Here is a 24,093-nt window from a genome sequence, read left to right as displayed (position 1 = left end):
CAAATGGTGCTCGAAGTTCCAAAATTCAAAAACGAAGAGCAAACTTATGGGCATATGATGATGTGAAACACCCAGATTGTAATATATATATACTGGAAGGGCTTGGTATGTCTTTTGAGGATTCCGACAGTCTAGCAACCGTTGCTGGGAGCCTGGCAAACAGAAAATTGTATGTTCCCTCTGCCATCTTGCATCGTTGACGCTTGATGAACTGGGACAGTCTCTTGATAAGATAATATGCTTGTTCTAGCGGGCCACAAGCTCTGCTCATGGACTAAACCGACCGAACGCCCTTGGCACATATGGCTCTAACTCAGGCTTATCTCACCAGTGTACTGCACAATTAATCTACTTATGCTTGCATGCAATGACTTGGCACTTCCACGTTTTCGTCACAAATGTCACATTAATGTCTACACCCAAGGTGCTTTCACATCGAGTTTGTGCCATTTTTAGTGATAATTTGATTGAAAGTGTTTCGAACAGCACTTGAATGGATTACCAAAGGATGTCAGTTTGCCAGAATGCTGAGCTCCCAGAATAGCACCCAGTGCACAAATAAATTGACACGCAGTGAGAAGCACGTCGAGACTTACAAAGAATAAAACATTTATTTATATAAAATGATGATGCCCGAAATAAATACTTTTCATAAAATATTATATACAAGGTTGTTTCTAAAAATGCTCCTGGCTTTGAAGGTCTACGATGCTGTGAGCACTCAACTTTTGTTCCTGGCGTAGCACCTGCAACGAGAAAGAAGCAAGATCTATGTGCGAAAGGGCAGCTGCTCAGAAATACGGCCAAGCAAGCTGTTAAAACACATCAAGAAGATTGTAAGGGATCCAGTTCTTAGCAGTCACTTCTACAGAGTCCTAACAAAAGCAACATTATTTTTAACTCAACTTTTCTATTTAAGTGCAGCTTCATCTCACCATGAAAAACAAATTGCAGTAAAGAGTGCATCAATCATGCAAGCGAGAAATATTTGTCATGGCAAGAGAACTTTCTTTAAAAAATGAGTACTAGAATTAGGAGCATTATATTGGAGAGGTAAAACCTTTCAAATTGATGAAGACAGTCTACGTTGAAATTGGCTCGGTTAATTTCCTGGCTGCACCCATCTCACCTTGATAGAAGTGTCGGCAATAACGAGACGTTTCGAAATGATTATTCGCACTCGATTTAAAAATGTTGACTCGAGCAACTGAAGCTGTTTACGCTGCTTTCGCTTACCTGCAGGGTAATGGGAGGCCTCCCCCGGCTCAGACCAGCGTTGCCTTGTTGCCAGCATCTTGGTCCTCGTACCATGCAATCATCTCCTCGTGAAACGCGTCGGCGACCGAGGACCGGTTCAGGTTCAGGCTAGTGTCTGCGCTACTGTTTGGGTGGCGTTCCTCCACATCCCTGCGTGGCACGACCAGCAAATGACTGTAACCTAACATCTTTACACTCGCATAACGAAGCTATCGTAGGCTTTACTTCATGTGCCCGGAACATGGTCTTGTTGCTTCTGCTGCACTCATACTTAAAGTGGAGCGGAGTATAGAAACCGACCAACTGATAAAATTGTGCACGCAGCATATTAGAGAGTAATTTGGATCTCTCGACAACATGCATTATTCGAGAGGTGTACTGAAATTGGTGAGAAAGGCCTTCGAGGTCATAATAAATAGTAATAGATGAGTGGCAGCCCCTAAAAGTAAAAAAAAAAAAATTCTATCTATTTGGAGAATAAATTAGTGTAGACACTTAACTCCCACATAGCTCCAGAATGCAGAAGCATAGTTGGAAAAAAGTTTTTCCGGCACAACCACGTGGCACAGCAATTCTACTTTGTCCGCGCAAGAAAAAAGCAGATAGTTGGATGGCTGAAAGCTTTTAACTCTGCTGCTAATCGTCCTCTCCATTTGCTAAAACAGCCACGTGCGGTGCCATGATATGGGCAGTGGTTATTGTTTGAACAAAACTGAAGTGTGTTCCATTTTGGTAGACAGGTTACCCTGGAGGCGGCATTTCTCGAGAAAACTAATTTAATATGTGCACAACGTTGGACCCCACTTAACTATCATTTCTTTTTATGTTCCCCTCGTAATATGCTTAGACACTGCAGTTCCCCATCTTCAAGGAGAGCATAGAAGGAAAAGAAAAGGAGAAAGAAGAGCATGGCATTGTGCATTTGCTCAAACGGGACCAAAGTCTTGGGGAAGGAAAAGTGAAACGGGAGAGTGAGAAGTCGAAAGGGCAAAGTGAACATTAGTCCAAAGGAGAAAATAAATTACTGAGCAGGACGTGATGTGGTATTATCTCAAAAATTAATCTCCAGCAATCCTCCTGAGATTTTAACGGCAGTCCAATTTCAGAACCAGGCACTCACGCCATGCCATCTGGAGGACTCCTCTCCGCCATCTTCGCACGTTCCGTCCCGGTCGTGCAGTCTCGAGATTCCCCGTCGTACGCCACTGGAGACAGCGGCCCGGCCTCCCGAGAATCCCGGCCACCCGAAGGCTTGCGGTGCTTGGTGCTGTACTTGTAGAAGTCTGCCATCTCATACGGCTTGGTCTCCTCCCAGTACGGCTGAAAGTGACCCATTGTCACAATGTTCATTTCCACGCCCGGAGGAACCTGCTTCGGACTCGACGGCAGCGGCACGGGCGAGCGGGCGGAGTCCTGCTCCGTAACGATGCTAGGCGGAGCGTCGTCACTCGGCATTTCGCGGCGTTCCGGCCGATGCGCCGGCGCCGTCTGTAAAGACACACTTTCGTCGGCAACAACGGGAGCGGGAGAGTTGCTCGCGAGTGACGGCTCCCGGTGCTTCGCCGTCGCCTTCCTAGCTGTAACCGGAGAGTCGAGCGAAGTTTCCACCCAGTCCTTCGTCCGCTGCTTCAGACTCTCTGTGCTGTACGACTGCGCCGTCGACGAAAACGTCTTCGACGACGAGATGCACATGGTCAGGTACTGGCTGTTGTAGGGGCCACACAACCCCTCCTGCAGAGTCTCCAGTTTGGCAGAATGGACGGAAGCGCCGTAGCCGGTGGGACTGGTCGGTTGGCTCGAGAACGGCTCGACGTGGGACGCCTTTGCGTGCGACGGGAGTCCCAAGCCAGACAACGACGGCAACCTGCCACCCAGGAATCCCTCGCCACTGCACACCTCCTGTAGCTTCTTCCTGTGCAGCTGGTGGTGGTGTAGGAGTGCGGCCGCCAGCGGTGGCTTATGGAACACCGTCTCCACGGGGCGGTGCACCGCTTCGTGCAGGCGCGGCTTGCCGTCTTCGTCCAGGGGCACGAACACGGGGACACCCGATTCGTCCACGTGCCGCACCATGTTCTCGTGGTAGGAGTGCGCCTTCGGAGGGAAGTTGGAGCCACCGCCGCCCCCGTACGCGGCGGGAAAGCCCCTTGGGTCGCTCACGACGAATCCGTCCGGGTACGAGGCTGAAGCTGACACGAGTCGCCGCTGCTGCGACGGAGACGCCGTGCAGTATGGCTGGTGGATGTGGGGAGGGACGCGGGCATCCGCCCTCTCCGTCGAGGAGGCCGGGGAGCGAAGGGACGGCGAAGGGCTGGTCCACCCCGGAAGGTTTTGCACGGCAGATGACGCCGGGGGTGCGGAGGGGTGGCTTTCCCTTTTGGGGTGGCTCGGGGAGGGTGCGGAAGTGCCCTTGGTGCGCCTGCTGTGCCTGCGGTTGCTTTCGAGGCTGTTGTGCCGAGACACCAGGCCCAGGTCTTGCGGCTCCGGGGGGGCATTGGCGACCAAATCGTCCTGGCTGTCGAAGGCCTGGCTAGTTCGCTGCGTCGGAACGCTGTACAGGTTGCTGCCCTCTATGCTCAGGGTGGACTCGAACCTGCGCAGAGGAGCGAACCTCGGATCAGCGGAATGAAGCGCCGCAATTATTCAGTTTCATGTAACTATTGTAATATCCCGAGTCATCACCCATCCCACTTTTGGGGCGAATATCAATTAAAAAAAGAAAACACAGAGTTATCACCCACCCGTACAAATACCGCAATGCAAACTCCACGATCCGCGAACATTCATCCCACCCAAATGATGCGGCCACGAACCTTACAGTTCGAGGACGTCCTTGACAAAGTAAAACAAAGGAGGGAAAGACACTTCATTTTGTTTTCGTATTTCCTCTCCGATTTCTGCGACCCCGAAGTCGGAGTACATGCACGCGAAAGGAAAACGATGGAGATGACAAAATGAAACTTTGTTTTGCTCACAAAAAATTTGTTTGGACAAAAAAAAAGTTGGAAAGATAACACATGCATTAATCCATTCAGGGTCAGAGAACGCCCCATATTTTGGAATGCAACCGCTCAGTGTAAGGTGGAAGTCCGCTCCACCGAAATAAGGTCCACCGCAAACCCGCTTCTTCTCCCAGAACGTCGCGACCGAGTCTAGTAAGGTTATTCAATGTTTGAGACAAAGCCAACGGGTAAATAAAGATTTTACTGGAACGCCGCACACAGACGTTTGTAAAGCCTCCTGTTTTGAGTTTCGTGTTCGTGGTGCCGCCCATGCCACACAGCAACGCCGCCTCAACCCGTGTTGATAGCACGCCCCGCACGGAAACACGCATGTATGCACTCAGGAGCATCACTAGGGTCAGCGGCACCCGGGGCGGTGGCCCGCCGCAACCTCCTTCCCTTTCACTGCCCAGCTGTGCACTCCCGAGCGCTGCACCCGGAACGATTTGCCCCGCCCCCCCCCTAGTGACGCCACTGTGTGCACCAAACAAGAAGGTTACACAAGAGCCTGCTCCTTGTGATTGACAAGTCACCCAACTTGGCCCGACGTCAAAGTAATTGCCAGCGCGATCGCCGGTTTTCTTGCTTCTCCAGCATCACTCTCCATCACTACTTTCGTCCGCTTGCTCGCTCACTGGCTCGTTGCGTCTGGTTAATTTTTTTATTTTTATTTTTACCAACGAAGAGAACTTAGTGGTGTTAGAAACATGCTCTCACGGAACAAACATTCACACTCTATGCTGATGGGCGATGTTCATCGCACGTGTGCAAGTAACAAACTTTGCAATAGTAGTAAAAATGTCCCTTCATAAGCATTTCTTGCATAAAACAAAGGCTAATTCAAGTTTTTTTATTTTAATGTATCTCTTGTGCAGCTGCGCTAGATATGTACAAAAAATTAACATTTTTTTGTAATGTTTTTAAAAAATTTTGTGTTTACCCAATGAGAATATAGCCCGCCCCACATTTTTTTATAAATTACAGGCGGTAGGGGTGGGCGATGGCTTGGAATACTACAATATAGTATTTTACGAAGTATGCCATATGCGTCAGCACAAAGAAGCTTAGGAGAAGGGTTTTTTCCATATAGATACATATTTTCCCAGTAAAACAACCTTGCTTTAGATCACCACGGGTTTTCAAACTGGGTTCCTATCATCCCCATCCCAAGTAAAGTATTCTGCAAGGTAAAACAGCGCAAAAAACTGGAAACAAGAAACAAGGAAGGCACAGCGCTGGCTTTCTACTGAATGTGCAGCGAGCTAGAAATAACACGAAAGAGGAAAAGAAAAAAAGACACAAAATAACCTATAAATATATTTCTACCGCACCATATCACCTTCATACAAATCTGCTAAATTTCTTAATAAAACCTGCTTGTTCACACTCCAGCGATACTTGTGCATTAACACATGAATCATCCCCACTAGATAAAATAAAATAAGCTTCATCAATCCCCCTTGCAGACTTCTTTTTGTTCCTTGGCAAGATCTTTATATCTGTGAATGAAGGGGCTCAGCCAAGTGCAGTCACACCTACTGGAGTGGGGATGACTCATGCGTTAGCACACCATCAGCATGGCTAAGGAGTGACGAAGCAAGTTTTATCAAGAAATGTACCTTTGTATAAGGTGATACTGCGCAGTAGAAATATTTGTCGGTTATTTTGTCTTTTATTTTTCCTTCCTTCGTGTTTTTTTTCTTGTTCGCAAGAATAAACATTCAGTTGAAAGTCAACGCTGTGTCTGTGCTTTCCTTGTTTATTGTCTCGTTTTTTGCACCTTTTTAGCTCGTTAGACGATTAGCCAACTTGTCCAAATTTCTGCCTCATTAAAGTATTTACTCAGTATAAGCAGTACCTCAACATGCCTGAAACATACAACTTGCCCAACTTTCTGTCTCATTAAAGTATTTACCCAGTTTAAGCAGTACCTCAACGTGCTTGAAACATACATCGTTACACAGCTACGAACAATACACGCCCTAGTCTGTGCACTATTATTAACAAAGCCTATAAAGTCTATAGGCCTCTGCATCGCTCATACGCAATGACGTCAAAGGGACCAGGGGTTCCTCAGCTGCCATTTGAGGCAGACGGACGTTCCTTGGAATCCAAAAGTTTGGAAACCTCTGCACTTGACAATACTCTGGTGTCTATTGCTCCCCTTTTTTGATCGGCGAGAAGCTCAATGCCAGCTCACCGATTCTTGTAAGGCGTCCTCATGGGCACGGGGCTAGAGCCTCCAGAGCTGGAAGTGGTGAGCGTCGGGTACTGCTGCCTGCGGTACGTCGTGCGCGTCTGGTACACCGCGCTGGGGGCATAGCCGCTCCAGCCCTGGCAGACGACGGGTGAAACGCCGCACGGCACGCGGTGGTGAGAGCCTCTGGGCTTGCTGGGGCTGGCCGGGGCAGACACCGACGACGGGCTCGGCTGGAGGCACAGCTCTGCCGGCACCGAGCTCACCGAGGGCAGGCGGCTGCACTTCTGGATGGAAGGAGACGAAAGGATCTGATGCTGCAAACGTGGTGTACAAAGGGTGGCAGGTCATGGGACGAAGCTCCATTCGTACGTGAATATTGGGTCTCTTGTTCTTTTCAACTAACTCCGGAGGTGCCTAAAATAGAACAATACCATTAAGTCCCGAGAAAACGCCCCCGCTCGAAATATCGCCCACCCAATTTTTTGGACAAAATATTTATTTTAATGAAATTCGCAAACATCGCCCACCCCTTACAATTCTCAGTAGCTTCGACGCGTTCGAAAACCCGGGAAGCTCTCGCCGCAAACAAGTCCAATGCCCCCTCTGGGAAAACTTTGGATGACCCATCCACAAACACTGCTGGTGACCTGATTTCTGACAAAAGAGAACATACTTATCCGGTAGATAAGGGCAAAGTTGAAGTGAATCATTCAAGACATTTGTGTGCAAAGAAAAAGAAGAAACAGCTCGAGCAAACAGACTCCACACCAGTAGACCGTCATTCCTCTGCCTACCTCGCAACTGTTCACCCGCGCTCGCTCCCAGCAGCGACTATGAGGAACAGCTACACAATTCAGAGAAAGGTGGAAGTTGTCCAGTAGCACAAGAAGAATGGTGACAACGTTGGCAAAACTGCAAGACATTTTGAGCTAAACAGGAAACATGTTTGCAAATGGAGCTGCAGCAGTGCCACGGCAAAAACAAATTCAAGAGAGCCATCAACAACGGACAACTGGTTTTCAGGAAAGAGCTCAACGAAGCACTCAGACTTCTTAGATACCGAGCACGTAGCGGGGCGAGCGGTGAGCAACCGCCTCCTTTAAGGGCATGGAAGCAAGCTGGCAGTTCAAAATAAACTGGGCAACTTCGAAGCTTCACGCCACTACCTGGCCCGCTGGAAAGCCTGCTCCAATGTTTCGATGCGAGCGGGGACGAACGAGAGCCAGAAGCTACCGGCTGACTATGCAGAGGCCATCTCTGTCTTCCAGAAGGCTGTAGGAAGCCTGTGCCTGGAGCACGACTACTCCAACTTTAGTATCGGCAACATGGACCAAACCACGGTACGCATGGACTGTCCGGCCAAGTGGACAAGCAACGTTGCCGGCGAATACAGCATCTGCATCGTGAACACAGGTTGTGTCAGTCATGGACAGACACTCACATTCTGTACAACAGTTGCAGGTATCAAACGCCCGCCTCTTGTTGTGCTTAAGGAACTGATGGGCCGGAACCCTCCAAGGGGTCCGGCCCTAGGAGGTGTTGTCTCAATTTCACATGCGCTCTACGTTGCCCACGTGTTGTCTCAATTTCCACGTACGCTCTATGTTACTTATGGTTAGCATGGCCCATACAAACTTCACCATAAAAAGAACTTGTAAACATGCAATCCCGCCTTTCGCAAAAGGAAAAAAATAAACAGCTTGTAGAGCAGCGCCACTTTTTGAACGGTATGGAAAGAGTCTTCTGCGTGTACTGGTGCGTTTCTAGTGAAGGTGCTACATCTGTTCGTCGCCATTTTTGTTTTCCATCCAGCGATGCTTTCGTGTTGACGGCCACTCCTGTCGTTGCTGTAGTACTTGGCTTTGCCGGAGTTTGGAACGAAACCGAATCTCGGCTCCTTCCAGAAAATGCGAGAGTGACCTGTCCAAGGAATGAGTGAATGACCGCGCCGGTCTTCCTCAAATGGGTGCAGAAGGTGTTTGGTGCCAACAAAGACGACGTGAGGCGGCTGCTCGTCCTGGTCCAAGCGGCCATTTATACGACAGAGGCAGCACAAGAGGCTCTCGACGGAAAGGAAACCGACGTTGTCTTCGTTCTTGGCGGGTGCATGTCTATCCTCCAGCAAGCAGACGTGGGCTGGATGAAACCTTTCAGAGATGCCCTTAGGAATCGTTGGACCTCCTTTTTGCAGGAAGGGGCTGTCATCAAGGGGAACCTCAAGAAGCCGTCGCACCAGGGTGTCGTCAGCTTCGTGTCCGAGGCCTCGGCATCTCTCTCATATGATTCTGTCCCGACATCCTTTGAGTGTGCAGCGAACAGGCAATGGCACCCGAAGCTCGGGAGAGCATAGTGGACGAAGCATTGCAACTGGCCTTCGACAGCAATGACGCTTTCTATGGTTTCAGCGATAACGAGTAAGGAATAAACGTGGATGTACCGCTGATCTGTCAAATGCAGGCAATTTTTTTCTAGTTTTTGGCACATGACCCGAAAGTTTGCCCATCCCATATTTTTACTTGATATCTTCGTAGTTTGGGTGGGCATTCTCTCAGAAATTTACGGTATTAAAAATCTTGGCATGGCAACAAAAGTATGGGGTATCTGGGAGGAAAGAGAACCATGTTTTTTTCACAGCAGGAACTAGTTAGGGTATGCATCGCCGAGCACTCTGTCTTTGCCTGGATGTAGCACTAGCCGTCGGGGCCAGATGTCAAACTTTCGTAATTTACCGCTATCAAATCCAAAAGTTGCACGCGATTTTTGAAACTTTTTGATGGCGCCGTGAACACACAAAAACGAGTGGCATCCGCTTGCAGGAATGAGCCGTATTGCCTCATTGAAAATTTAAAAAAATTGCTTCTAACTACAGGATGCGAGCAAGTATATACTTGCATGCGAGCAAGTATATACGCGTGGATGACATTACAGTTTCAGTTAAGGGGACACCCCCCCCAGGAGGGTCAATTTCTGAACCCTTGGCTTAAAATGAATGAAATTTACAGGGTAGGCTGGTGGTCATGCTAGAGGGTGCATAACAATATGTCAGAGGAAATTAGGGCAACTTTTATCAGCAACACGCCTATATTGCTTAGTTAATCTATCGTCGGAAAACTATCACAATATTCAAGATTTTGATTCGCTAGATATGAAGCAGAATACCTAGGAGCTGCAGCTATGGAAAGCTTTTCGTAAAAAGTAAGTTATTTCTATCAATTTTCTCTTCTGCAAAATTGGTCAACTTCTTGTTCTTCCGTGTCTTCGACAAAATGTCAACATTTTTTATAAAAGACATCCGTAAAGTGACAAAAAAATTCCATAGCCGCACTCCTTGTTAAATTTCAGTCAGGAAAAGTGAAGAACGAGCCTTCCCTGTATTGCCATTATCAAACGATAGATTGACTAAAATGGAATTTATACCAAAAAGTGGAACGGAGAAAAATGCGTTCAAAGTTTTCCAAACCCTACCTTTTCTTCAGCTTCAGTGGACAGAAAATAATTTTTAAAAAATAACTATGCAGTGTAAACTAGTGAAAATTTTTCGGAATACTCTCTAGCTGTTATTGAATGTAAATATGTAATTTTTCAAAATCAACATTTTTTGCAGAAATTTTTTTTTCTGGGTAGTGTACCCCGTTAACAAACATGCAAATATTTAGATTTCAAGAGGTTTGCCTTACCTCAGCCAAGCTGTCATCGTATTTACGAGGTTTGGGAGACATGGCTGGGCTCACGTCCGACAGATTGCCGCTTTCTCGGAACGGTGTATCTAAAAAAAGGAAGGGTTTAAAGAAAGAAATTAGCATCGTCCTTGACACAATACAGTTTTAGACCTACACAACCAAATGAAAACTTACCACTTCCCCCGGTGCTTTCACTGATATTATCTTCACTAGGCTCTGGAAAACAAGAGAAGACAAATGATTAATGTGAAGGTTTCAGTAAACTTTACACAGACGACTTGCATTTGAAGTTAAATACTGTGACGGTGGAAAAGGACGGTACGTTCCACTTCGAGCTTGCGTGAGAAGTTTTCAATATTTCATGTGTTGCACTTGCACGAGTGCCGTTGCATCATTGGGAAATATGTTTCCCATGTAAGTCGATACAGGCTGGAATGGTAGCAATGAGCTGTTGCATTCGAATGAATGCCTGCAAGTCACTCATTTATCAGAATCATACACACTTCATGCAACAGTCAGATATAGGAGGTGTGCTTGAATTCTGATTTAATAGCGTCAAAGACGACTGTGGTGTTGCATGAAGGCCAACAGGGGTAAAACATCTGCATATTTATCACCGGAGCAAAGCTAGGTCAACTTGGCACAGCCGGATATTTTCAGGTCCTGAATCTGCACCTACTTGATCATTACCGCAAAACACTGGAGGAGCGCCCACTCCACTCTCACTGAAAATTGGGTTGATCTGGACATGAACGCTTGTCCGATCAAGTCGGGTGCTTAACATACTGTCGAGATCGGTTATAACGAAATCAGTTATAACGAAATAGCGGCTACAGCGAAGCGATCACGATTTCCTATTCCCTTTTGCACTTCGTTATAACCAAATTCAGTTATACCGAAATAGCGGATATAACGAAGTGATTTCCGATTCCCGTCGACTTCGTTATAACCGGTCTTGACAGTACAATTTGCAGAATTCCCAAGTTCGGGAATTCTGAACCCTTGAACGAAGTGGGCGCTTCCATGGTATGCAGCATAAAAATTATATATGTTCATGATGTGACCCTCCGATTCCAAAACACAAGAATTTCAATGCTAATTGAAATTCTTGGAGAGTTAAAGCTGCACTATTTCTAGCATGGCAATGCTCAATGTTTTCTGTACCACCAACCTACAAAAAATTGTGACAAGGTTTGCATGATGTCAATTACTACAAAGAGTCAGTCACAAAGCAATATTTCTGTCACTTGCCAGTAACTTAATAAATTTAATAATGTTGGGAGCTTAAAGTTGTGAACTATGAGAATTTTGTTAATTAACCCTTTCAGTGCCTTGGACGAGCCGAGCTCGTCGGCCGCTTTTTGGCTAAAAATGCCATGGACGAGCTCAGCTCGTCCATGGCAGTTTTAGAACCACTGGACGAGCTCAGCTCGTCCAGTGGTTCTCTCTTTACCCCTCACTTCCACGGATGAGCTAGGCTTGTCCCGACTAGTTTGTGGCACTGATCATAGATGGCAACACTCGTTTTAGCTGGCGCATTTTTTTTTTTTTTCGCCGCCGCTGATTTTTGCGTAATAAACTTTCGAAATTTTATCTGTATTACTCAAGAAATAAAACTTCTAAATAAAAAATACCGTAATATCCCGAGTCATCGCCCACCCCCCTACCGCCTGAAATTCGTTAAAAAAGTGGGGTGGGCCATGTCTCGGTGGGTGAGCACAAACACTTGAAAAAAAGCGGAAAAAACCGCCTATTTTTCTCTGCGTATCTAGCGCTGATGCACAAGAGATACGTCAAACTCAAAACTCGATTTAGTTTCATTGTTTTATAGAAAAAAAATGCTCACGAAAGAATATTTTACTATAGCGAAGTCCGTTGCTTGCATACGCGCTAGAAACACCGCCGATTTGCATATAGCGCGAACGTTTGTTCCGTGAAAGAATGTCACCACTATGTTCTCCTAGTTAGTAAAAAAAAAAGAAAGAAAAGTCTACAAGAAAATAGAAAAACCGACCAGGCGCAACAAGCGAGCGAGCGAGCGAGCGGACCAAAGAAGCGACCAAGAGCAATGCTGGGAAAGCGGGAAAGCCGGCGGTCGCGTTGGCAAATACTTAGGCGTCGGGCCAAGTCGGGCGCCTTGTCAATTGCAAGCCCTTGCGCAACTTTCTTGTTTGGTGCGTACATACGTGCGTCCGTGCACGGCGGGCTATCAATGCACGGTTGGGGCGCTCTGCAAACGTCTGTGTAGGACGTTCTAGCAAAGCTTTATTTACGCTTTGGCTTTGCCTAAAATATTGCACAAACGCGGTCGCGACGGGCGGGAAGAAGGAGCGGGTTCGCGGTGACCTTACTTCGGCGGAGACAGGCTTTGACCTAACTCTCCGCGGTTACATTAACAAACTCTTATTTTGTTATCTCCATCGTTTTCTTTTCGCACGGATACACGACCACTTTGGGGTCGCTCACGGAGGAAATGCGTAAACAAAAAGAAGTGTCTTTCCCTCCATCGTTTTACTTTGTCACGGACGTCCTCCAACTGTAAGGTCCGCGGCCGCGTCATTCGGGTAGGATGAGTGTTCGCGGATCGCAGAGTCCGCGCTGGGGTATTTGAAGGGGTGGGCGATGACTCGGTGTTTTTTCGGAAATCGATATTGGCCCAAAAAATGGGGTGGGCGATGGCTCGGGGATGGGCGATGACTCGGGATATTACGGTATGTCACTTTTAGATTGCTTTCCGGAAAAAAAAAGGGGCACTTAAAGGGTTAACCCCGTTCAGACCAAGCAAAACAACTTTAAAGTTATTCAAATATTTTTGTTTTCTTTCTATGTCATATTTCCTCATGTTTTGGACTTGAAAGTTGGTTCGGGAGAAAATCTGCTCCATTCGTTGCAGTGAGAGTAAATAATGTCTACTGTGCAATATATTCATATTTCACACGTGCTAACTATTCAGCTTGAAAAATAAAATCTTAGAAAGAATCACCATCATCGGATTGTTGTATGACCCTTGGCTTGCCATGTTTTGTCTGCTTTTTCAGGGTGCCAAGTTTTTCTTCCACCTTTTTAAGCTGCAACAAAGTAGCAAAGAAAAAATATTAAATAGTCAGTTTCTGCCGCAAGCATGCTCCATGCAGGTCACACCTTCTCTTGGGCTTGTTGGTAGCCTATCTTGCGTTGTCGCCGCAAGCTCTTGTCAGCGCTCATGTCATTGGCCAGTCTCAAGGCAGCACTGGTTATTTTGTTTTGAAGCTCGTATTCCAACTCCAAGTTTGACAAGGCCTCCTCCTGAACAGAACAAAGAAACTGAACGTTAAAAGCTTGTATAAAATGACAAAATCTTGCTCCATACCTGCACCCTTTCTAAAGGCTCGATACAAGAAATACTTCTGCAGCAACAGCTTGTATATCCTTTGAGTAGCTTGGCAGACAAAATCGACCAGAGATGTGTGAATGCCTTTTGCTTACTCCCACCCCTACTCTTTGTAAGATGGCAGTAAATAAATTTTCGAGCTTAGTTTAACGATCACTTGGAGAACAAATAATGCTCCAGACGCATTTCTTCATCATCCCCAAATCATTCCTCACTATCAGTTCACTACCACATGTTCCGTTTTGATGGCTGTTTTGAGTAAAAGGCATTCTGGCTTTGAATGCCGACTTGAACAGGCGTTTTTTTCCGCATGGCAACCGCAAACATTCTCTTTTTTGATGGGCATACTGACTCAAGTCTCGAATCTTGGTTCAAAGGAACCACTACTCCTCATAAGAAGACTGTAAAGTACTATTTATGGCTTCGTTCAACAACCGCTCAGAGCAGAAAGGACGCAAGAACGGTATTCCGTGGAAGGTCCATCGCAGAGGCTGTACTAAAAAGTCAAATTTGTTGGATTTATGTGCCAAACCAACGAAGGGCATCTGGCATGCACCTGCAAAGGACTAAGGATTAATTTCTACTACCTGGGAATCTTCTAGTGTGCAACCAAAATCTTAATTATACGCCACCTCATCCGTAATAAGCCTCCATCAAATCGCGGGCACCTTTAGCCAGAATTCTAACCCATTAAACGGAGACCCGTAGGCCACCGCTTTGCCTCCGACCCACCGAGGCGGCTGCCAAGGGTGCAGCACACCACTGTGTCGCCGAGGGCACCACGCAGAAAGTGTGCACACCTTTCCCTTGGAGAGCAGTTGGTCGTCGAGGATGAAGGCGGTGCCGACGCGCCTGCGCACCTGGGGCAGGCTCTCGCCCGGAGCCAGGGGCATCTCAGGGGGAAGCTCCCCGGTCACCTCGCCTTCCCGAAGGCAGAGTGTCTTCAGCTCCTCCAGCTTCTTGCGCAGCGCATCCTCTAGGGCCTCCTTGCGAGCCTTCAGCGCCAGCAGCATCTCCTGCTTGGCTGCCTGCGTCTCCTCGTTCACATGGTCTGCCGGGGAAACGCGGAAGGAAGGGCATTGTGCATGAGCTACTGGAACTATGGCGCATTGAACGCGCACTCAAAAGTGATCCTTCGATTTCCTCCCAACAGAGTCGTAAAAGTGTCGGGCTGTTGCGTGTAGCGATCCTGGAGGTGGTGCAGCAGCAAAGGTGGATATAGTTCTGCCCTCGCGTCCGCTCACTTTTTTCGCCGGCATTTCTACGACCAACCACCGGGATCGCAAGTGAAATAATCAATCTACAAATGCGGCTACTTTTTTTTACAGTTGCCGACGCAAAGTAGCTAAGTTACGGAGCTTGTTGTCAACGCTCGAGCATACACTTCAGCAAGAAGGCGCACCTTCTATTTTGATTGCGGGGAGGCTGTGGCAGCTGGCACTGCGGCTCAAGTTCGACCCGGTGCTCGCCGAAGACAGGGACTGGGAGCTTTTGGACAGCTCCGCTGCAAATTTGTCCAGCGTGCCGACGTCCTCGATCTTCCTCTGGAGATGAGACGGGAACGGCCGAACATGAAGTTTATTACAAGAACGACGCCTGTATCCGCATGGCGAAATCTGGCCAAAGAGAGACTCTAGTGCTTGCTAGATTGTGCCCTCACCTTGCCAACATTGTTATCCAAGTAGAACTGGTGCTGCGCTATTGCCATGGACCATATGCTCTTGGTTAAGGAGGGCGTCGCGGCGAACCAGACGAGAACGGTGACGTTGCCGGGACCAAAGGTTCTCCTGCTCACAGACACCCTGAAAAAGAGGCAGCACCGTCCTTAGCTTTCCTCGCACCAGAGTGCAACAGTCCACTCAAAATGTCCTAATGAGGTCAGCATTGCACATTCTACATTTCAGCTTATAAAAATGTCACATTAAATGCACTTCCACAGCAAATTAGGCATTCTAGAACTAGAATAGCAGAATGTGACGAGGATGCAAACAAGCTCGGAGAGATGGCAAGACAATTTAGTCGACTGGGTCTAATCGAATCAGGCTGGCACAATAGACACATTGCCAAGAAGAGATGCCCATTAACTGAGTGAAGAGTCACAGACTTCTCGGTGGAGTCTGCTGGTGCTCTTAAATTTTTACTAAGCCCCGCTACGAGTAAACCATTCTCACCTCCACCCTCAAAAGAATAAAACATGCAATAAAGGATCATAGTCAGTAGCTCATGTTGGAGTCACACATTTCCCCGCTCGACAAGCGTCGCCCTCGTTTTTCTCAAGCTGCAATTGTGGAGTGGACAATGCAAAAAAGATAAACCCAATGCCAAATTTAAAAAAAATATGCTCGGTGTCGTCGGCAACGCACGTTTCGAGGAACCGACCCACCCCAAAAAGAAAGAGGTGAAAACCACCCGTCGCTCGACAAGCCTGGGCAAAGCGGGAGTCACTTACTGGGTTGTGGAGTCACTAATGGCGTCTGCCAAAGGGTCAAACACTTCGGGGGGGGCTTCTATCACATCCTCGTACACATTGAAACTGCTCAGGGCATGGACCACTCTAAAACGAGGGAAGGGCAAGACCGTCAGTGCCTGCGGCTCGTGCCACATAATCTAGGTACTCATCCAAGCCATCCTGAAGCAAACTTTTTTTTTTCAAAGTAACAAGGTGGGAACGGCAGTGTGTCTCTTGCAAACGCCCGGCCTCCAGTACACACTATGTTGCCTTTTACTGTGCTTTGGCTGCCTGTTCAAGCTAAAGGCTCGCGAGACATTGGAGCGTTACCAGAGGTAGAACGCTTTCACTAGAGGCGGGACAACTTGCACTGGAGGCGGGACAACCGAAGGACGTCCCTGACATTCTTATCCTGTCAGCTACTATAGTATTTATTTTTTCGTGCAATCATAAAATGCCAGTATAAAGAAGTTTTCTTTTGATATTGCTTAGTTTGAAGTTAAGACTCTCTATGCGTATCATGCCGGAAGAAAACTTGGCAAAATGTTGATGCTTCCGCGGTAAAGCACCTGAAAACGTGGCCTCCTCTTGCCACTCGGAATATTAATAGAGTTCTGCACGCATCACGGTGTCATTTGGAGAAAACAAATTGGCTTTGTGAAGTAGTCAGACTTAAAGTAAACATGCAGCGAAGCCATTATCTGTTTCACTTTTCATCAACGTTTGGAGACACCTGCCTCACTTAAAGCAGAAACAAAACTCTCAATTCAAGCAGAAAGAGGGTGGATCAAATTGTATTCCCAACTGCAAAAGGTAGGACATTTTTTTTCTTTTTTTTTGTTCTCACCTCCTGGGATTGTGTACCTCGATGGAGAACTTCTTGTCTCGGAAATACAGGTTTTCCAGGAGCTTCCATTGGAAGAACTAGAGTGAGGCACAAAATAAAAAAGCATTAATAGCATTAGCATATGTGGGTTTACATTGGAGGTTCCATTGGAAGAACTAGAGTGAGGAACAAAATAAAAAGGCATTAATAGCATTAGCACATGTGGGTTTCCATTGGAGCTTCCATTGGAAGAACTAGAGTGAGGAACAAAATTAAAAAGGCAAAACGCTGGCGTTACCTTGCGTGGTATCTTCTTGTCCGTGTAGTCGTACTGGCTCACTCCCCGACAGCTGAGACCAACCCACCACGGTATTCCTCCCTTGTCCTTCAAGATGAAACAAAAATATTGCACCATGTAACAAGCTGGATGACTGTAAACTTGGGTCCTGAATGCACAGTCGTGTAATTGCTGTTTACCTTCACTTCGTAGAAGTGAATGCCATAGGTCGGCATCGTCTCAACAAGGTTCATGTACCTGAAAGGAAAGTTTGTATTTGTTATATAAATGGACAAGCAGTAAAACTCCATCAAACTCAAAATGGCCAATATTTTTTTTTTAATTAACAGTAAACATGGTTAAAGATTCTCAAATCAAGTTATGATTTTCAGAGACCCCATTACAAGACAGGAATGCGCAATCCCATCGATGGCTTGTTGGGAAAGCCGGCATTTTGTTTGAAGCATGGTTTTATGCTTAGGTTTAGTATGTATATTTATTGATGCCCACCTACAGGAACATGCCTTCCTGGTTGTGTATCACAATGCAAAAAAAAAAAAAGACATGCACGCATTATATTGACCCTCGGTATACACGTAAATATAGCAAACAAAGTAAAAAAAACATCCAGATGACTTAAATTGTCCTGACATCATTTAAGCTTTTAAAATAAGTTAAAGGCATAAGCATGTCAACTGAAGATGACAAAACACCAATAAGGGAGGACACTAACCAAAAGGGTAAACTTTTGAACCTTGAACTTATAATATAAAAAATTTACAAGATATATACTGGCAATTGCAAGGCAGAATGTAGTGCAAAGTTTAATATTTGTACATGAATTGTGGAAAAAATTGGTTGTTTTCGTTTAGGAAACCTATTAATAGAAAACTAATAAAATACCCAACATTTTTTTCACTATAGTCCGCTGCAACTCAAGAAGGTAAGGCGAGAGAAGGAAGGCCGGGGAGGAGGAAGCAGACGTAACGCTAAAGCAGACGTAACGCTTACTCCAGCGTCCCGTCTGCTTCCTGCTCCCCGGCCTGCCTTTCCCTCGCCCTATCTTCTTGAATTGCAACAAACTATAGATATGCAGCAGAATGCCAAGAAAGTGCAACTGCAAAAACAAACTTTTCAGAAAGTAGTTTTTTGTATGCTAACATTGCACTGAAAAATCAAATATATTGTTTGCCTTTTATGTCGTCAACAAAATCTGAAGATATTTTATAAAAGGCATCCACAAAGTAAAAAAGCAATGCCACAGCTGCATTGCCCATAAAATTCCCGTCGGGAAAAACAATGAAAGCCTTTTCTTTTGTTTTGTTACCAAACAATAGTTTTCCTAGAGTGAAATTTATGCCAAAACGAGGAACGGAGAAAAACGAACACCTCTACCTTTTCTTTAGCATCAATTGACCGAAAATAATTTATATAAAAAAATAACTACGCAGGGTAAACAAATGAAACTTTCTGGGAATACTCTCTAGATGTTGGAGGATGTAAATCGATTTTAAGTTGATAGATTTCATATTAGAACAGTCGAAAAAAATTGGCACCTCTTTAAATCTAAACTATTTGAACTTTTTGATATTTTTGTTCCACTAGTTCACATTCACTCCAACAGTAATCAACCAAGGTTTAACAAAATGCAAAAAACAGTAAGCAATTAAAAAAAAAAATACTTTTTCGCCTTGCTAAAAATTCCAATGCTCCCATGGCCTGGGTAAAACATGCCGAATGTGAAAAGCAATACAATTATTCCATTGCCCTAGCAAAGCAAAAGTACTTCCGTTGCGACTAGCCCTCTTTTCTAATAAATAATTCCCAAAAAATTCTAGAAAGTAATATCACCACAAGAATCTCATTCATCAATAACCTTATCAGTTGAAGCTGGAAAGCCAGTGCCCGATGCCCTCTGTCCTGCAGTCTTTAACGAATTCTTCACATCAATATTTACTAGGGGAGACCAATCCATTATTCCATTTGTTGCTGACCATGATTATTTATACATGTCGCCCATTGTAATCACAAGTCTAGGCATCAATAAATATATAAATAACTTTGATATTTCTATGTCATCCAGTGCCGACAACTTATGTTCAAAAATCTTAAAAAAACACCAATGCCATTTCATCTAACATATTGTGCCTAATGTTTCAACAATCATTGTCACCCTGTTGCATTCCCACTGACCGTAAACTTGGGAAGATCGTTCCTGTTTTTAAATCTGGCTCAAAATCATTCATAGCTAACTACTGCCTTATATCCCTAACTAGTGTGGTGTCAAAATTGTTAGCGCACATAGTATTCTCTCATTCCATGAGTCATCTTGAAAATAACTAGGTTCCCCAGGATTGTGTCCGTGTATGTCGACACAAACCTACCTGGACAGCTACCGCCATCTATAAGCGACGGCGGCAAGCACACAACCAGTATGGTTTCCGCCGTCGCTCGTAGATGGCGGCAACCTTTCCAGCTAGTGTAACAGAAGAATGGATAGTTGGGCGCGTTGGTGGGGATTCATCATAGGAAACAGTGCGAAAAACAGACGACAAGTAGGAAGAAGCACACAGTGTATTGAGCACAGCTCCGCTGGTCTTCCTTCTTCACGAGTGTGGAAAGGCTGAACGTTCTTCCTACAAATATCAGTATGGATTTCGCAAAGGGTACTCATGTGAGGCGCAGTTACTTGAATTCGCCCGTGAACTCTGGCTCTCAAACGGACACTATTTTTTAACATTTCTCAAAACCGTTCAGTCGTGTTCCCCACTGTCGCCTGATATCCAAACTCTCAGCTCTTAATTTTATTCGTTAACACAATCATGGATCCGTAACTTTTTAACCCTCAGACAACAATTTACTGTAACCGGTGCTCTCAATCCTCTACTACTGACGTGACCTTTGGAGTCCCACAAGGTACATTTCAGGGGCCTCTTTTCCGTTTTTCTTATGTATATCAACGATCATCCAACTACTGTGTAATCAACCATACGACTGTTTGCTGACAACTGTGTGCTGTACAGAAACATTAACAATTGAAATGACCATAGTATTCTCTAGAATGATATTAATAGGGTTTTTGCATGGTGTACCACATGGCTAATGCGACTTAACTTCTCTAAATGTCATCTGCTTTCTTTCACTAGAAAGTGTTCAGTCTAGACTTTTATAAACAGTCGAATCTCGTTAATTCATACTCAAGGGGGACCGAAAATTTGTTTGAATAAAGCAGAGTTTGAATTACTGGGAGTTTCCTCCCACAGAGACACATAAGATGGGAATTGCATGTTAGTTTGAATTATCCGCAAGTTTGAATTAAGACAAATTGAATTAATGAGATGCGACTGTATTTCTTAAATGATTTTCCCTTCCCCTCTGTCCCTTCTTACAAGTACCTCGGTGTGCACTTCACCTCAAACCTCTCCTGGGTCACTCATATTAACACCATTTCCGCTAACTCAACACATACTCTTAATTACCTGGAACGAAACTTAAGACTGCACCCGCCCATTTACCTCACCTAGCTTATAATACTTATGTTGGTCCTAAACTTGAGTATGCTTTGCCCATTCGGAACTTGCATCAGAAGTACCTAATTAATAAACTAGAATCTGTCCAAAACTGTGCCGCTCATTTCTAATCCTCGCCTTATTCTCGATTTGTTAGCGTCTCTCTCATTAAAAAGCACAACTCTATTCACCCCCTCAAAACTCGCCGTCTAATCTCTCTACTTTGTCTACTTCGTCAGTTCTATTTTAATCTCGGTCAATCAGGCGCATTACTTTTAGAACCATCGAATAAAATATCTCATCGTCAAAATAACAGCAAAAGCTTCAAACACATCTTGGGTTCCACAGCCAAATTTAATAGCTCAACACTTCCTAAAGCAATCAAGAACTAAAACGGTCTTCCCGAAGCCATCGTCAACATATCTGATCCAAAAATGTTTTGTAATGCCCTTTCCAATCACATTTTTTTACCATGATTGCCCACTGCATCCAGAATTCTGCTGTTTTGTTGTTCTGATGCCTTTTATACTCTCATTTTTGCATCAAAGTGCATATTGTCATTTTCATTGTAATCGATTTGTAGTTATTTACTTTGAATCATGACTTTTTGGGTTCTTGTCGCACATGCTAGCATAACAAGTTCATTTCATGCGTTTTCTTTAGTCTACATCTTGTCACTTTGCACTTCCTTTTCTCTCCCTGTTATAAGACAATTTTTTTTTCAATGTTTTTTTTTTTGCTTGTGTTTTTAGTTTTGTGCATGTGATTTTTTTTTAAATTTTTGAACTTGCATTTTATTTTATTTTTGCATTCTGATTGACGTTTACCCAGAGTGTACCCCCTCATATAATGTCCTTAGTTTGGTTTTTGAGGTACCATAAACAAATAAATATAAATCAAATTTTTTTTTTTTTTTTTTTTTTAATGGTGGCAGCGGAGGTAATGTTTTTTTTTTGTTTTTTTTTTAAACAAGGTTTTATTTTGGGTTTATCAGGGATGAACCCAAGCTGGAATTCCGAGCTCTTCCCAGACACCAAACATTGAGGTAATGCGGCTTCACCTAAAGCCCCTTCATGTTTCAAGAGTAGCACAAGGTGCGTCGATGCACGAGGCACGTGCAACGTGCAGCCCTTGGGAAGATCAAGGCGGCACAGCGCAGCACTGAGCTAGATTTCAGACGCCATGAATTTCCCAGGAGTGGCGCGCGGCACGTGGCTCAAACATTTCTACAACAATGAATGGCGCCACTTTTTTCCAGGATAGAGGGGCTTTAGCTTCACCTGGTTCCTTAGACTCGTCAAACACAAAGTTGTGGTCGAGGTTTAGGGAGCACGTTAATTAAACTCTCGCAACGAGGACACTGCGCTTTTGTCGCCTGCCGAAGCCCAATCGAAGTGCAATCGGCACGCTCTGGAAACTTTCGACCCTAACGTTGTGTTCGACGAGTCCAGAGCACCAGGTGCTCCGAAAGCCGTTACCAAATTCCATAGGAGCTACACAAAGCACACGGCCTGTCCACACAGTCCAAGAAGGAGCCGACTGAACTCACGAGATGATCGATGATCCCCTGGAACGCCCGGCAAGTTCCTGGTACTGCTCAATCACTTTGCCCTCACTAAAAAGAAAGCAAAGATACAACGAGCTGGAAATCTGGCAGCTGTTACAACACTACCCTAACGGTGACCTCACCAGAAGGAAATGGACGGATGTTCCTTGAGTGTGCTTGTGGGGAGGACAGGAAGCTTCTTGAGATAGTTTTTCGTTGTTTGGTCACTAAAATGTAAAATGCAATAATCAAGAATTTAATACAGATGAGTTTGCATAAACCAATAAATGATTTTGCAATGATGCCATGGCACCCTCAAAAAATTGTGCAGAGCGATAAACAAGCAATGCACCAATATAATAAATAGTACTATGACAACTGAAAAGTGAAATGTGCGAAAACACTATCCTGAAGTCAACTTCAATCAAACTTGACTCTCTCAAGTCGTAAGCGTAGCGAACATTCCACTACTTGACAGAAAGATGGTAGACAGTACAGAAGTTTCCGAAACCTATTATTATAATTCAAAATATAATGCACTTACTCTACATAGTTTCCATATGTTGCTTGAAGGACTAGAGCTGCGAGTTGAAACACAGTTTCAGAATCGACTTCTAATGAACCCTGTAAGGCAGAAGAAAAACACCAATTGTAGACGTCGAAGCTGTAGCAAAAAAACCTCAGTGTTAGCGAGTCCACAAAGGTGCACACTTGCCTTTGCAATGAGGGACTTGCACTGTAGGTAGAATGCCTCCACTGTGGCACTGTCTTTTAGAAGAGATATGCTCTCCACATAGTATCTGAAAGGAAAGAAGTGTGTAGTGGGTAAGCAAACGGGTCGAGTACAATCTGCCTGGGGCTTCTTCCTCTGCTCTCTTTTCCTCAGTTGCACAATGACAACAAAAAACTTGGAATATATGAGAACCAATAAGCCATCCAAGATGCACCGTCATTACTAAAAAAAATTGTAAAATTCATGTAATGTCATTTTTATAACCACTGAAACACCAAAAACGTTAAAAACACAACCCAAGAACCTCTGGGTCTGGAAAGTCACGTTCTAGCTCTACAATGGTCCAGTTTTTTTGGTTCAAATTATAGTATTTTTTTTTGTCAGCAAATGTGCAACATTCCAGCAAGAAAATTAATTGGGCTGTGCTTTGGGAAAAAGGACTGATAATTTACTGGGGTGGCACAGGCCCCTTTAAAAATCATTTTGAAAAATATAAAAAGGACATCTCACCACAACATTTGACAAAATGCCCATTTTCTTATTTCATGTTTCCTTTTTCGTAAACATGGCATTGCATTATTGGGCCCTTCTGATGGACACCAGGGGTGAAATGTGAAGTAAACCCGGGAAGGAGAAAGGCCACCTACTTGACCAGAAAGTACAGCACCAGGACTCCCTGAGAGGACTTTTTTGGCAGGTCGTGCTCGAGGACCCTCTTGTCGAGTTGCAGCCAGTGGTAATGACCCCTGAACAATGGAACCCCAAACCGGCTTACAACCCCAAGCTCACGAGATAGCAGCAACCAGCCGTGTATTGCAGAAGAAAGACTTACGTCTCATCAAGGAAGGCCAATCCAAAGTACTCCTTCTCCTTGAGATTAAAATGAGAAGCAACCATGTCCAAGAGATCACAGGCATAAAGCCTCGGCTGCACAAGAGAAGAAATAAAAAAAAACATGTCCAGCACTCAACAATGCCACATAAAAACTGGACTCCCCATGAACTTCGAGACTAGTGTGCTGAATGCTAGAACACTGCATGGAACATTGCAGGATGCTAATGTTTTAGGACCACCTCATGAACCAGGAGAAGGGATAAAAGACCACGGCAGGGGAAAAAGGCGAAGGTATAGGGGGGATTGCAATGACAACACCATAAATCAATACATGAATTACTAGTGCGAAATGGACTTGTTTCATTATCATAAACAGATAAAACATCAATCAAATGTATATTGTTTATCTGTAT

General features: G+C 45.0%; 1 protein-coding gene across 6 annotated transcripts in view; it reads right to left on the bottom strand.

The window, feature by feature from the left end:
- Positions 1-592: 592 nt before the first annotated feature.
- LOC8043760 (FERM domain-containing protein 4A) overlaps positions 593-24,093 on the bottom strand; it is a 132,572-nt gene continuing 109,071 nt past the window's right edge. For 3 of the 6 annotated variants that reach the window (XM_042291740.1, XM_042291739.1, XM_029987667.4), the window contains exons 3-23: positions 23,679-23,773; positions 23,494-23,592; positions 22,829-22,913; positions 22,658-22,737; positions 22,257-22,340; positions 22,117-22,182; positions 17,259-17,316; positions 17,080-17,166; positions 16,803-16,879; positions 15,956-16,060; positions 15,167-15,308; positions 14,909-15,050; positions 14,307-14,557; positions 13,278-13,421; positions 13,120-13,204; positions 10,311-10,352; positions 10,134-10,222; positions 6,457-6,740; positions 2,378-3,847; positions 1,237-1,407; positions 593-746 (exon numbers count right to left, since the gene is read on the bottom strand). In XM_042291740.1, the coding sequence (XP_042147674.1) occupies positions 1,266-1,407; positions 2,378-3,847; positions 6,457-6,740; positions 10,134-10,222; positions 10,311-10,352; positions 13,120-13,204; positions 13,278-13,421; positions 14,307-14,557; positions 14,909-15,050; positions 15,167-15,308; positions 15,956-16,060; positions 16,803-16,879; positions 17,080-17,166; positions 17,259-17,316; positions 22,117-22,182; positions 22,257-22,340; positions 22,658-22,737; positions 22,829-22,913; positions 23,494-23,592; positions 23,679-23,773 (3,627 nt within the window). In that variant the 3' untranslated portion in view covers positions 593-746; positions 1,237-1,265. The remainder of the gene's footprint in view (positions 747-1,236; positions 1,408-2,377; positions 3,848-6,456; positions 6,741-10,133; positions 10,223-10,310; positions 10,353-13,119; positions 13,205-13,277; positions 13,422-14,306; positions 14,558-14,908; positions 15,051-15,166; positions 15,309-15,955; positions 16,061-16,802; positions 16,880-17,079; positions 17,167-17,258; positions 17,317-22,116; positions 22,183-22,256; positions 22,341-22,657; positions 22,738-22,828; positions 22,914-23,493; positions 23,593-23,678; positions 23,774-24,093) is intronic. The other 3 variants (XM_042291742.1, XM_042291741.1, XM_040218903.3) reach the window with 1 other exon arrangement.

This window comes from Ixodes scapularis, unplaced genomic scaffold (assembly GCF_016920785.2).
Source record: "Ixodes scapularis isolate PalLabHiFi unplaced genomic scaffold, ASM1692078v2 PGA_scaffold2__306_contigs__length_199485367, whole genome shotgun sequence".
Classification (NCBI taxonomy): domain Eukaryota; kingdom Metazoa; phylum Arthropoda; class Arachnida; order Ixodida; family Ixodidae; genus Ixodes; species Ixodes scapularis.
Note: the sequence above shows the minus strand (reverse complement) of the source record. Positions and strands in the feature narration are given on the sequence as shown.